Source organism: Chrysoperla carnea, chromosome 4 (assembly GCF_905475395.1).
Source record: "Chrysoperla carnea chromosome 4, inChrCarn1.1, whole genome shotgun sequence".
In the NCBI taxonomy this organism is placed as follows: domain Eukaryota; kingdom Metazoa; phylum Arthropoda; class Insecta; order Neuroptera; family Chrysopidae; genus Chrysoperla; species Chrysoperla carnea.
The window spans coordinates 1,766,833-1,778,619 of record NC_058340.1 but is presented as its reverse complement, the minus strand read 5'-3'; the positions used below and the strand labels follow the sequence as shown (position 1 = coordinate 1,778,619).

The window sequence follows — 11,787 nt, the reverse complement described above, 5'->3', positions numbered from 1 at the left end:
TATAGAGATTTCTATCCTGAAATTTTGTGTCGGAGTTTATTATTTATAGATTTACCCTTCTTGTTCTAAAATATAAAATTTGATACTTTTTCCGCTCTTCATTATTCCCAGAACGAAAAATCTTTAACGATGAGCACTGGTCTGTGGATAAAAAAACAAATGAAAAGTTACATAATATTAATAAACCGTATAACTGATTACGAAAGATTTGTTCTCAAACAAATAGTTATAGGTATATCTAGAATTCAGGAAAAGCCAGATTAAACGTTATAAAATATTATATGTATCCATACATATACGCCACGGGTGCCGAGATTTACCATATAATTAGAAATACGCTTGCGTATCAAATCATAATAAACCTCATGCGCGTTTACATATCTCGATATCACGTTGTAAAAGCTATAAAACCGCCAGACAAAACTTATAAATGTATATTTACTAACTAAACCTGTTAGCATTCAATTGAAATAAAATATAAATATACAACAATTGAAGTAACAAACTTTATCGAAACTTTAAAATAACATTTTAAAACATAAAAAGTTTTATTAAGTGTGCGAAAATATATTAAAAATAAAATAATTTATTGTGTTTATAAAATTATTTGTGATTTATTAAAAATATGAAAAATATGGACCATCATCAAAATTCATCAGGACTTCTTCTTGTTACAATGCAACAAGAATCTTCAAACAGTGGTAGTGCGAATTCACCATTTTTAACACCATCACCGTCCCGTGAAATTCGTGGATTACGTTTATTTCGTGCAATTAGTCGAAAATTAGGCAAACGTTCTCAAGAAGATTTAAGTTCATCATATACCGGTGAAGATGATTCACGTTCTTCTAGTACTGATTCCTGCTCAAGTACGTCGGCGGGACGTTGCTCACGAAAAAATAACAAGAATACTTCAAATCATCATTTATCTTCACAGCAATCGAGCTTAGATAATTATAATATTTCGCCAAATCATTTATCAACGAGCAGTAGCAGTGGAAGTGATACCGGAAGCGATTCTCAAGAATCAAAATCAATCCGCCATCGGCATCATCATTCCACGACAGCAGCTGTGTCTTTTCGTAGAGTGTTCCAACATTTTGGTTCACGAAATAATCACCAACAACGTTCTCTCAGTTGTGAAAACACTAAAGACAGTAATTTTAGTGATTCAAATGATTCAAATACTTCATCGAATACAAAACGTTCCAGTAAAAAAAATCAAGTTCCAAAACGTATTTTACGAGCACCAATCACATACACCTATATCCGAGGTATGTCTGGTTTACCAACACAGCGTGTCCCAAGATCTACTCATCGCTATCCTCACAGTAATAGAACGTCAGCAAGTGACTGCTATTGTAATCAGTATTCCACCAATATTACATCAAGATATTAAATTTAAATTATGTGACTTCAACAACAACATATCACAATCCAAAAAAAACACACTCAATTGTCAATTATGTTGAAACGAACGAACTGTTTTTTAAAAAAATGTTGTAAAAAGTTTGAATTAATTTCTTTGCTCAAGTAATATTCTATTACATTTTACAGTGTGATATAGCATATAACGATGGGGGCTTAATAAATTATATTAATTGAACCAATAATAATGCCACACCTAACGTCAAATGTTAATACACGCTGTATATGATTGTAATTCTAAAGATGGACTGATTAGATTAATAATTACATGAATGCATTTGAAAGTATCCAAAATAGTGCCTTTTGCGTTTAAAATCTTGGTATACCAATTCAACCATGTTCTCATCATGTATTATGATTAGGATTCATTAAAATTCATATTAATCATTCTTATAATCTTCAATAATAAAATTAATATTGCAAAATTGATATTAAGACTTATTGAAAATTTTATTCATACTTGAAAAATATTGTTAAAAATATAATTATATTAATTATAGCAAAATATTTAAAAATATAGAAAATTTTAAAAATTAATTTTTTTTGTCTTTACTGTTATTACCAAACCAATTTTATTTCAGAAAATTACGACTTATGTATTGAATTTATAAAACAATCTTTCAAACCACAGTTGTTTGTTTTAAAAAACAAACCGTTTTCATCTTTAAGGTTTTATTCCACCGCTTAAGTTTTCCTTTAAGGTAAGTGTTTCCAAGAAAATTATCGGAATAATTTTTTTCTCTGATTTTATATGTAAATATTCGCTTCAAAAATTAGATTTCAAAAAAAAAATTAAGCAACTAATTAATTAAGGAAAACTATATAGTACAAGAGATAATAAGATCGATCTTCACCCATCTGATAACCAGATGAGACATATTTTTTATGAAATTTGATTGATTTTTAAATACTCCCATCATAGTTTTTCTATCGAAAAGTGTTCATGGCTATTTTAAATTAAATTAATTTTATTCAACTTCTTCCATGAACGGTTTTTTCCAGACAAACCTATGCCATTACTTTCGTAATTACATTATCTTTCTTCTGATACCTATTTCGATCAACAGATTAGTGTACATGTAACCGATCTGTTAGCCAATCTAAATTGGTATCACAATAAATATAATTTAATTAACCGTTAATAAATTTAACCGTTTTCGTCTTTAAGGTTTTATTCTATCGATTACGTTTTCTGAAAATAAATGTTCCCAAGAAAAGTATCGAAATAAATTTTTTCGAATGGAAAAAGTTGATACCTGGCTATTTCATATCGCGTTCTAGGCCAATGCAGGACTTTTTATCAAGACTAACATTTTTTCATAAAACAAATAATAGGTATGTTTTCCATAAGGTGCCGTCTTAATTATAATATATGGTCAGTAATTTCCAACTCTACGTCCACGTTCGCTCAGGCTGCACAGACGGATTGCATAAAATTATTTGGCTTACGGTGAAAGACAGGCCGAGTACCTGTAATTTCATTTCAATAGATTTTGAATAAAAATTAAGGTAGGTAATGTGAGTGTCAAGACAAGTTTAGATTTTTGGTTGAAATTATTTGTACCTAATTTTTAACTTTGATGATAAATTTTGTTATAACTTCATGATTGTAGATGAAAAATTAAAATAAAGTTTTTCGATATCTGCGTTGGTTTTCGAAAAATCGAAAGCTAATTTATAAAACAAAATTTTCATATTTCGATATTTTGAAAATTACTCTGGATATCGAAAAATTCTATTCTTATTTTTCGTCTTATATAGTCAAGTTATAATATAATTCACCATCAAAATTGAAAATATATATTTGTTTAAATTTGTGATCCGATTTAGTGCTTATACATCCTAAATTGGTCGGGTACAAAGGGTTTTTTTTTTGTTTAATTTCCATCGAAGAGTTTTGGAAAAATTTATGAAAATATATCATCCATCTAACGTTTTTCCAAAAGACCAATGTTAAATATGTCTACTTATGAAGTCATATATTTAAATAATTATTCGGGCAATCGCCAGTAAAATTTTTAAAATGGATTAAGACTTATTTGAACTACTCACAAAAAAAAATCACATCTTTTATCCAAAATTTTCCTAGCCCTCGTACATCCTTAAACATAAGACTTTTTATTTTTAAAAAACAAATCAATATAAAAAAAATCATATCTCAGTAGGATTTTCGCAATCGATAGAGTAAGCAAATTTCCGTGAGAAATGAGCATCGATTTGTCAAAAAATGACTTTTACAACCTTTTGGGCGATGACACGGGTGGTTTCATAGATCCCATAGAAAAGTCCCATTATCGCATGTCTATCGAATTTAAAGTTTTCTAGAAATATAAATGGTACAGTTACCATAAATCTTTTTTTAAAATAGGAAAATATTACAGAATTATTGTTTTACGTCGATACCTGATCATCAATTTGTCTGCTTGTATAGGATAACTTCCATGACTTAATTCAAATTAAGGTATTTCCAGCATGATGGAACTTGTCGATAGATTTGATCTTTTTACAGGCTCAGAATAATGTTAGCTTTGAGATTCCGAAGTTGCAGAAATTAATACTATTAGAATAGTTAATACTATTAAAAAAATTGATGCTATTAGAATAAATCTAGTTAAAGCTTTTTTAATGTAGGTCCTGATTGAAATATATTTATTAATGGGAGGAAAATTTAGATTAATTAATATAAAATTATGTGTGTAAAAATACACACATAACACACGGGTATCGAGATTTACCATCATATTGGAAATACGCTTGCGTATCAAATCATAATAAACCTCATGCGCGTTTAACATATCTTAAAATCACGTTGTAAAAGCTATAAAACTGCCAGACAAAACTTATAAACGTATATTTACTAACTAAACCTGTTAGCATTCAATTGAAAGAAATATAAATATATACAACAATTGAAGCAACAAACTTTATCGAAACTTGAAAATAACATTTTAAAACATAAAAAGTTTTATTAAGTGTGCGAAAATATATTAAAAATAAAATAATTTCTTGTGTTTATAAAATTATTTGTGATTTATTAAAAATATGAAAAATATGGACCATCATCAAAATTCATCAGGACTTCTTCTTGTTACAATGCAACAAGAATCTTCAAACAGTGGTAGTGCGAATTCACCATTTTTAACGCCATCACCGTCCCGTGAAATTCGTGGATTACGTTTATTTCGGGCCATTAGTCGAAAATTGGGCAAACGTTCTCAAGAAGATTTAAGTTCATCATATACCGGTGAAGATGATTCACGTTCTTCTAGTACTGATTCCTGCTCAAGTACGTCGACGGGACGTTGCTCACGAAAAAATAACAAAAATACTTCAAATCATCATTTATCTTCCCAGCAATCAAGCTTAGATAATTATAATATTTCGCCAAATCATTTATCAACGAGCAGTAGCAGTGGAAGTGATACCGGAAGCGATTCACAAGAATCAAAATCAATCCGCCATCGGCATCATCATTCCACGACAGCTGCTGTGTCTTTTCGTAGAGTGTTCCAACATTTAAGTTTACATAATAGTCATCGACAACGTTCTCTCAGTTGTGAAAATACTAAAGACATTCATTTTTGTGATTCAAATGATTCAAATAATACTTCATCGAATACAAAACGTTCCAGTAAAAAAAATCAAGTTCCAAAACGTATTTTACGGCCACCAATCACATACACCTATATCCGTGGTATGTCTGGTTTACCAACACAGCGTGTCCCAAGATCTACTCATCGCTATCCTCACAGTAATAGAACGTCATCAAGTGACTGCTATTGTAATCAGTATTCCACCAATATTACATCAAGATATTAAATTTAAATTATGTGACTTCAACAACAACATATCACAATCTAAAAAAACACACTCAATTGTCAATTATGTTGAAACAAACGAACTGTTTTTTATAAAAATGTTAAAATTTAAATTAATTTCTTTGCTCAAGTAATATTCTATTACATTGTACCGAGTGTTATAGCAAATGACATTGGGGGGCCAATAAAAATGCTACACCTAACGCCAAATGTTAATACACGCTGTATATGATTGTAATTCTAAAGATGGACTGATTAGATTAATAATTCTATAAATGCATTTAAAAGTATCCAAAATATAAAAATAGTGCCTTTTGCGTTTAAAATCTTGGTATACTAATTCATTATAACCATGTTCTCATCACGTATTTTAATTAGGCTGCACAGCATTATAAATAATATATAATAGATCGGTTTTCGGTTTGCACTTAAAAAAGTAGAAACAAAATTTATCCAAAAGATTCTGTAGTTTAAAACAAATATAGTTCAAATAAGTTTTTTGGTAGATCTATTTTAAAATCGTTGCATCATGTGCAGCCTTATTTTAAAAATCTTTAACAAAAGTATTTATCATTAATATTCATTAAAAAAACATATTAATCATTCTTTTAATCTTCAATAATAAAATTAATATTGCAAAATTGATATTAAGACTTATTGAAAATTTTATTCATACTTGAAAAATATTGTTAAAAATATAATTATATTAATTATAGCAAAATATTTAAAAATATAGAAAATTTTAAAAATTAATTTTTTTTGTCTTTACTGTTATTACCAAACCAATTTTTTTTTCAGAAAATTACGACTTTTGTATTGAATTTATAAAACAATCTTTCAAACCACAGTTGTTTGTTTTAAGAAACAAACCGTTTTCATCTTTAAGGTTTTATTCCACCGCTTAAGTTTTCTAAAGGTAAGTGTTTCCAAAAAAATTATCGGAATAATTTTTTCTTCGTTTTTTATACGTAAATATTCGCTTCAAAATATGTAGATATCAAAAAAATTAAGCTACAAATTACTTAAGGAAAACTATATAGTACAAGATCGACCCATTCGACCAGATAAGACATATTTTTTATGAAATTTTATTTTTATACACTCCTATCACAGTTTTTCTATTGAAAACTGTTCATGGCTAATTTTAATTCCTTTTTCCATGATCGTTTTTTTCAGGCCTACCATTACTTTCGTAATTAGATTATCTTTCTTCTGATACAAATTTCGATTGATAAACAGGTCGGTGTAGATCTTTTCATACAATATGAACAGATAAGTCAATATATGTAGCTATACCGACCTCTCAACCAATCGAAATTGGTATCAGAAGTAATATAATTGAATTACGAAAATAATAGTATAGGCTGGCCTGAAAAAAAACCGTTCATGGAAAAAATTGATATAAATTAATTTAATTACAGATAGCTTATGAAAACTTTTCGATAGAAAAACTATGATAGGAGTGTTTAAAAATCAATAAAATTAAAAAAGAAAAATGTCTCTACTGGTTATGAGATGGGTGAAGATCGATCTTATGCCGTCTCTTAGACCAATAAGGCCAAGAGTGGCCATTAAGAAGTCAGTGCAAGAGTTAATTTTTTAATTTTTTTGTTTGTAAAATTGATAAATTTCTTTTAAAATACAAATTAAGTTCAAAAGTACAATAAGGATTGGGAAAAATCGGTTTTTAGGTATTTTGCGTGTGTCAATTGTACATAGCCTGTACTTTTAAAATAAAAATTTAGACTTATTTATAACAACCATATTAACGGCTTCACGTCGTAATGATTTTATAATAATTATATGTGAATTTTTCAAAGCTGTTACATTTGTTTGGAAAACAATAAAATAAAACCACTTATTGCAGCTATTTAGATCAAGGTAACATCTTTTTGACGACAATTTTCCTGAAGGTTGTAAGTATAGAGAAAACCACTTAAATACACATACTTATCTAATTTTCATATTGAATAAATATTGAATGACAACAACAGTGTTCGAAATCTAATGAATTTTAATGTTACATATTTAACCCATTTTATCAAATAAACCAAAATTTTTATATCTCACTCTTCGAATAAATCTGCAAACCTTGGCAGAAATGTTATATTGATGGCTCATAGATAAATTTTTGGTAAAATAATGATAAAAAGTAATTTGCTACAATACAGCGTGATCATTTCAAAAGTATCCGCCCTTAATAACTCTTGACCTGTTGTAAATATTGTTTTGGATGAAAACACGTAGATTTAGATATCGATTTGTAAGTGCAGTTTTGCTGTCACGGGCTCCACGGATAATATAATTATATATGATGTCTAATTAATTAAACTACTGTTATTTGAATACAGTACATTTAATTTAAAAATGTCAAATCTGGTTTAATTCGTGTATGTAAAAACACCTACATGAAATATTAATGTAGCGTATAATGTTACGAGCTTAACTGATAATAAAACAAGGGCGTACCATGTAGAAATTATGAAGGAGCTCTATCATACACTATTAGCACAAAGGTGCGATATCTACTATTTTTAAAGGTCCAAAAGGTTTTAATAGAAGCTCCTGTCACTCCTAGCCACCCTAACAAAGACACCATCATATTTTCGTTATTTTAGTTACACATTCACTCTTATTTACAAGTTTATTGAATTGTTTGAATACATAATTAGTCCAGTTTTTACATTCCATAGTAGAACAATAATTATAAAAGTTTATATTTTAATTTAAAGGTTTATTTTTAATTAAAGAGAATTGAAAAAAATACACTCGAACCAGGACTCGAACCCGGACTTCTTGGATTCATGTCAAGCGCCCTACCAATTAGGCTATTCGAGTTCTAGACACGAATGCAATTTTTTTCAACTCAATGAATTTTTTACTTTGTTTATCCACTTTATTTATTATTATTACTTATTATTGTTGTTCACATTTTAATTATTCACACAATATTTACATCATGGTCTGTTCGACTAATTTTGATATATAATATGTTACATTCAATCGTAAACTAATTATTGACAAATGCTTGTCTAGTAATCTTAACTAAAGAGAATTGAAAAAAATACACTCGAACCAGGACTCGAACCCGGACTTCTTGGATTCATGTCAAGCGCCCTACCAATATTTTACTATAAAGCGGTTTATTTTTACTATAAAGTTTCCCGGCAATCATGATAGAAAATGCCTTGATAGAAAATTTTGTATAAGAGACACTCCTGGACATATATTTGTATTATAAATAGAAGGTTTATGTTTTCAGTGATTGACTATTCATCTAAACTATTATAATTTAATTACTCGGAAGTATGAACCAATCGATTTTATGATAATGTGAATGATGAAACAATTTCTCTTGCTATTAAAACTGATAATGTCTCATAATGCCTTTTCTTTTCCTATACGTATATACATAATTTGACGTAGTAGTATTTTTATACCATGCATATATGTAATATGCAAGGTATACTAAGTTTAGTCCCAAGTTTGTAACGCTTAAAAATATTGAAGCCACGCACAAAATTTTACTATAGGTGTTCATAGAATCACCTAATTAGTCCATTTCCGGTTGTCCGCCCGTCCGTCTGTGGGCACGATAACTCAAAAGCGGAAACAGATATCGAGCTGAAATTTTTATAGCGTACTCAGGACGTAAAAAGTGAGGACGAGTTCGTTAATGAGCATCATAGGTCAATTGGGTCTTGGTCAATTATAATAATAAATAATTATTATCTATGATTCATACATCAGTTTACAATTCTAGTTAAATATGGTGGAAGCGCAAATAAATACATAGTACATATGAAGATCTAATGTAAGTCTTTATTTATATGCGTTTCCACCAATTATTATACCATGTATACATGAAATATACATATTATATTCATTATACCATGTATATATGATACATAGTATATTAAGTTTAGTTCCAAGTTTGTAACGCTTAAAAATAATGATGCTAGGAAAAAAATTTTGTCATAGGTGTTCATAAAAGCACCTAATTAGTCCATTTCCGGCTGTCCATCCGTCCGTCCGTCTGTGGACACGATAACTCAAAAACGAAAAAAGATATCGAGCTGAAATTTTTACAGCGTACTCAGGACGTAAAAAGTGAGGTCAAGTTCGTAAATGAGCATCATAGGTCAATTGGGTCTTGGGTCCGTAGGATCCATCTTGTAAACCGTTAGAGATATCACTGTTTACCCGTGAGGGCGCCAATTAGGTGGAAATTTTATAATATGTACTATACTTGATTATCAGTTTATGTATGTGTCACATGTTTGTATGTGTAATGTGATAAAGAAATCAACACTGACTATGCATGGTATTTCAACAATTAACTCAGTCAATTGTTTGTTTTCACTTTTTTTTTTTTGTTTTCAATAATTTAATTAGGTTTTTTAATTTAAATAGTTTTTTTTTTTTAGTGACTAGAAATCTATGAAAACAAATCATCCATCTATTGTTTTACCATAAAACCAATGCTAAATATGCCTACTTTTGAAATCATTTATTTATTTAAATAATCGGTCAACCTCTCCTAAAATTTTCAGAATTGATTTAGACTTAGTCAAACTACATATAAAAAAACATATATTTTAAATATTTTAGATATAAAATATATGATTTTATAAAGCCTTTTATCAAAAATTTCACTGGCACTCGTTCGTCCTTAAATTGTACTATTATGATCGCAATCACACTTTGAAGTTCCCTTGGTTGGCCTCGGTAAAATAACTCAAGTATAATAACCTTATTTTTATTAAATTCCTGTCTAATATAGAACATAAAAACTTAAGAGCTCTCAAAAAATTACCTTTATTCTTCTATATATATAAAAAGAGAGTGTTTGTTTGTATGTCCCCGATTTTCCCTAAAACTAACCATTGACCTTCGGTAGGGGATTATGTCATTGGGTAGCCCTTAGGCTCCCATTGTGAATAAGGGAGTTTGGTGGGGGTGGAATTAAAATGATCCAGGAATTCATAGAAAATAGATTAAAAAAATAGTTCTAATAGTACAATAGGCCCCACTGTCAATAGTACAATTTTCACTAGATGGCGCTACTGGCGCAAATGTCTTTCGATTTTTCTCGAAAATTCTGGAATGTTCCATGGATTTCTATCGAATTTTCTAGAATTTTCTCGAACATTCTGGAATGTTCTATGGATTTCTATCGAATTTTTTAGAACTTTCTCGAAGATTCTCGAATGTTGTATGGATTTTTATTGAATTTTATCAAACTTTCTCGAACAATCTGGAATGTTCCATGGGTTTCTGTCGAATTTTCTATAATTTTCTCGAACATTCTGGAATGTTCTATGGATTTCTATCGAATTTTCTAGAATTTTCTCGAACATTCTGGAATGTTCTATGGATTTCTATCGAATTTTCTAGAACTTTCTCGAATATTCTGGAATGTTCCATGGGTTTCTATCGATCTTTCCTTTACTTTTCCGTACAGACAGAGAGTGTAGACATAATATTGGGATGGGCCAAAAAAATCTTACTGTTCCGTACACACAGAGAGAATTAAAAAAAAGTCTTTCATTTAACAATTTTGATATTTAAATGTGCAAAAACAACCCAGCGAAGCAGGTTTAACAGCTAGTATAGAACATAAAAACTTAAGAGCTCTCAAAAAATTACCTTTATACTTATTCTATAAAAAAAAAGAGATATATTTGGTTTAATGACCCTAATTTTTGCGAACAAAAGCAGAATACAAGTAAGTATATGTATAACAGAATCAGAAAAACAAATATAGATAATCTAATAAACAAACACAAAATTCAGGAGGTTAAATATAAGTTTTGTGACCCAATTTCGAATGTACACAAAACATTTATAGTCACCGACCGACCACCGCCGTTATACTCGAACATCCTTGGTAAACCTAACGCCTCCTGTTTTAAGGGAAAGATGCACTAAACATCCAAGGCTGTTCATTGACCTATATATTCGTACATACCATCGTATACAAATAATATCCTATCTCTGTTTTTCGTTCATTTTATCACTATTCCCTTTCATCCCGTTCATAACATTGCTGGGTGCGCTATTTTAACGCAGTACAACAAAATACAATGACGTCATTCCTTATTCACATCGAATACTCTACAAAAGCTGTGGCTTTAGTTGTTGTTGTTGTTATATTACGTCACAATTATGGCGAATGTTATTCACTATACAAGCATTGTAATACTATCTTAATCTATGGAGCAGCAGCAACCAGTTATATCGGTGTTTGTGTATGTATAAAAGCTCTGCCATAATATGTTAACTTGAATCAATGTTTGGGTCCTCTTGCGTTACCATGGTTACCGGATATATTTCCCATATTACGTATTTTGTTGGAATAATGATTACTCTGTAAAATGCGAACGCGGGTAAACGACCTTAATGTGTGTATACTAATGCCTGTAAGTATTTGTGTCATTGAAAAATAGGTCACACAACATAAAATTGAGTTGCATTGTATGTAATGCTAAAAATTGCAAACTTTATGTGGATACTTTTTGGGCATCAAAAAAATTAGTGT

At 29.5% G+C, this 11,787-nt stretch overlaps 2 protein-coding genes across 2 annotated transcripts; both read left to right on the top strand.

Annotated features, from left to right (window-relative positions):
• Nucleotides 1-634: 634 nt before the first annotated feature.
• On the top strand, nucleotides 635-1,399 carry LOC123297674 (suppressor protein SRP40-like). The gene has a single exon (XM_044879423.1). It carries the CDS (start codon nucleotides 635-637, stop codon nucleotides 1,397-1,399), a length of 765 nt encoding a protein of 254 aa, XP_044735358.1.
• A 3,080-nt stretch (nucleotides 1,400-4,479) lies between these two features.
• On the top strand, nucleotides 4,480-5,496 carry LOC123297673 (suppressor protein SRP40-like). Its single transcript, XM_044879422.1, has one exon. It carries the CDS (start codon nucleotides 4,480-4,482, stop codon nucleotides 5,245-5,247), a length of 768 nt encoding a protein of 255 aa, XP_044735357.1. The 3' UTR covers nucleotides 5,248-5,496.
• Nucleotides 5,497-11,787: the final 6,291 nt, after the last annotated feature.

Coding starts and splice junctions, on each gene's coding strand:
- LOC123297674 (XM_044879423.1), top strand. CDS start 635: ATGGACCATCATCAAAATTCATCAGGACTTCTTCTTGTTACAATGCAA.
- LOC123297673 (XM_044879422.1), top strand. CDS start 4,480: ATGGACCATCATCAAAATTCATCAGGACTTCTTCTTGTTACAATGCAA.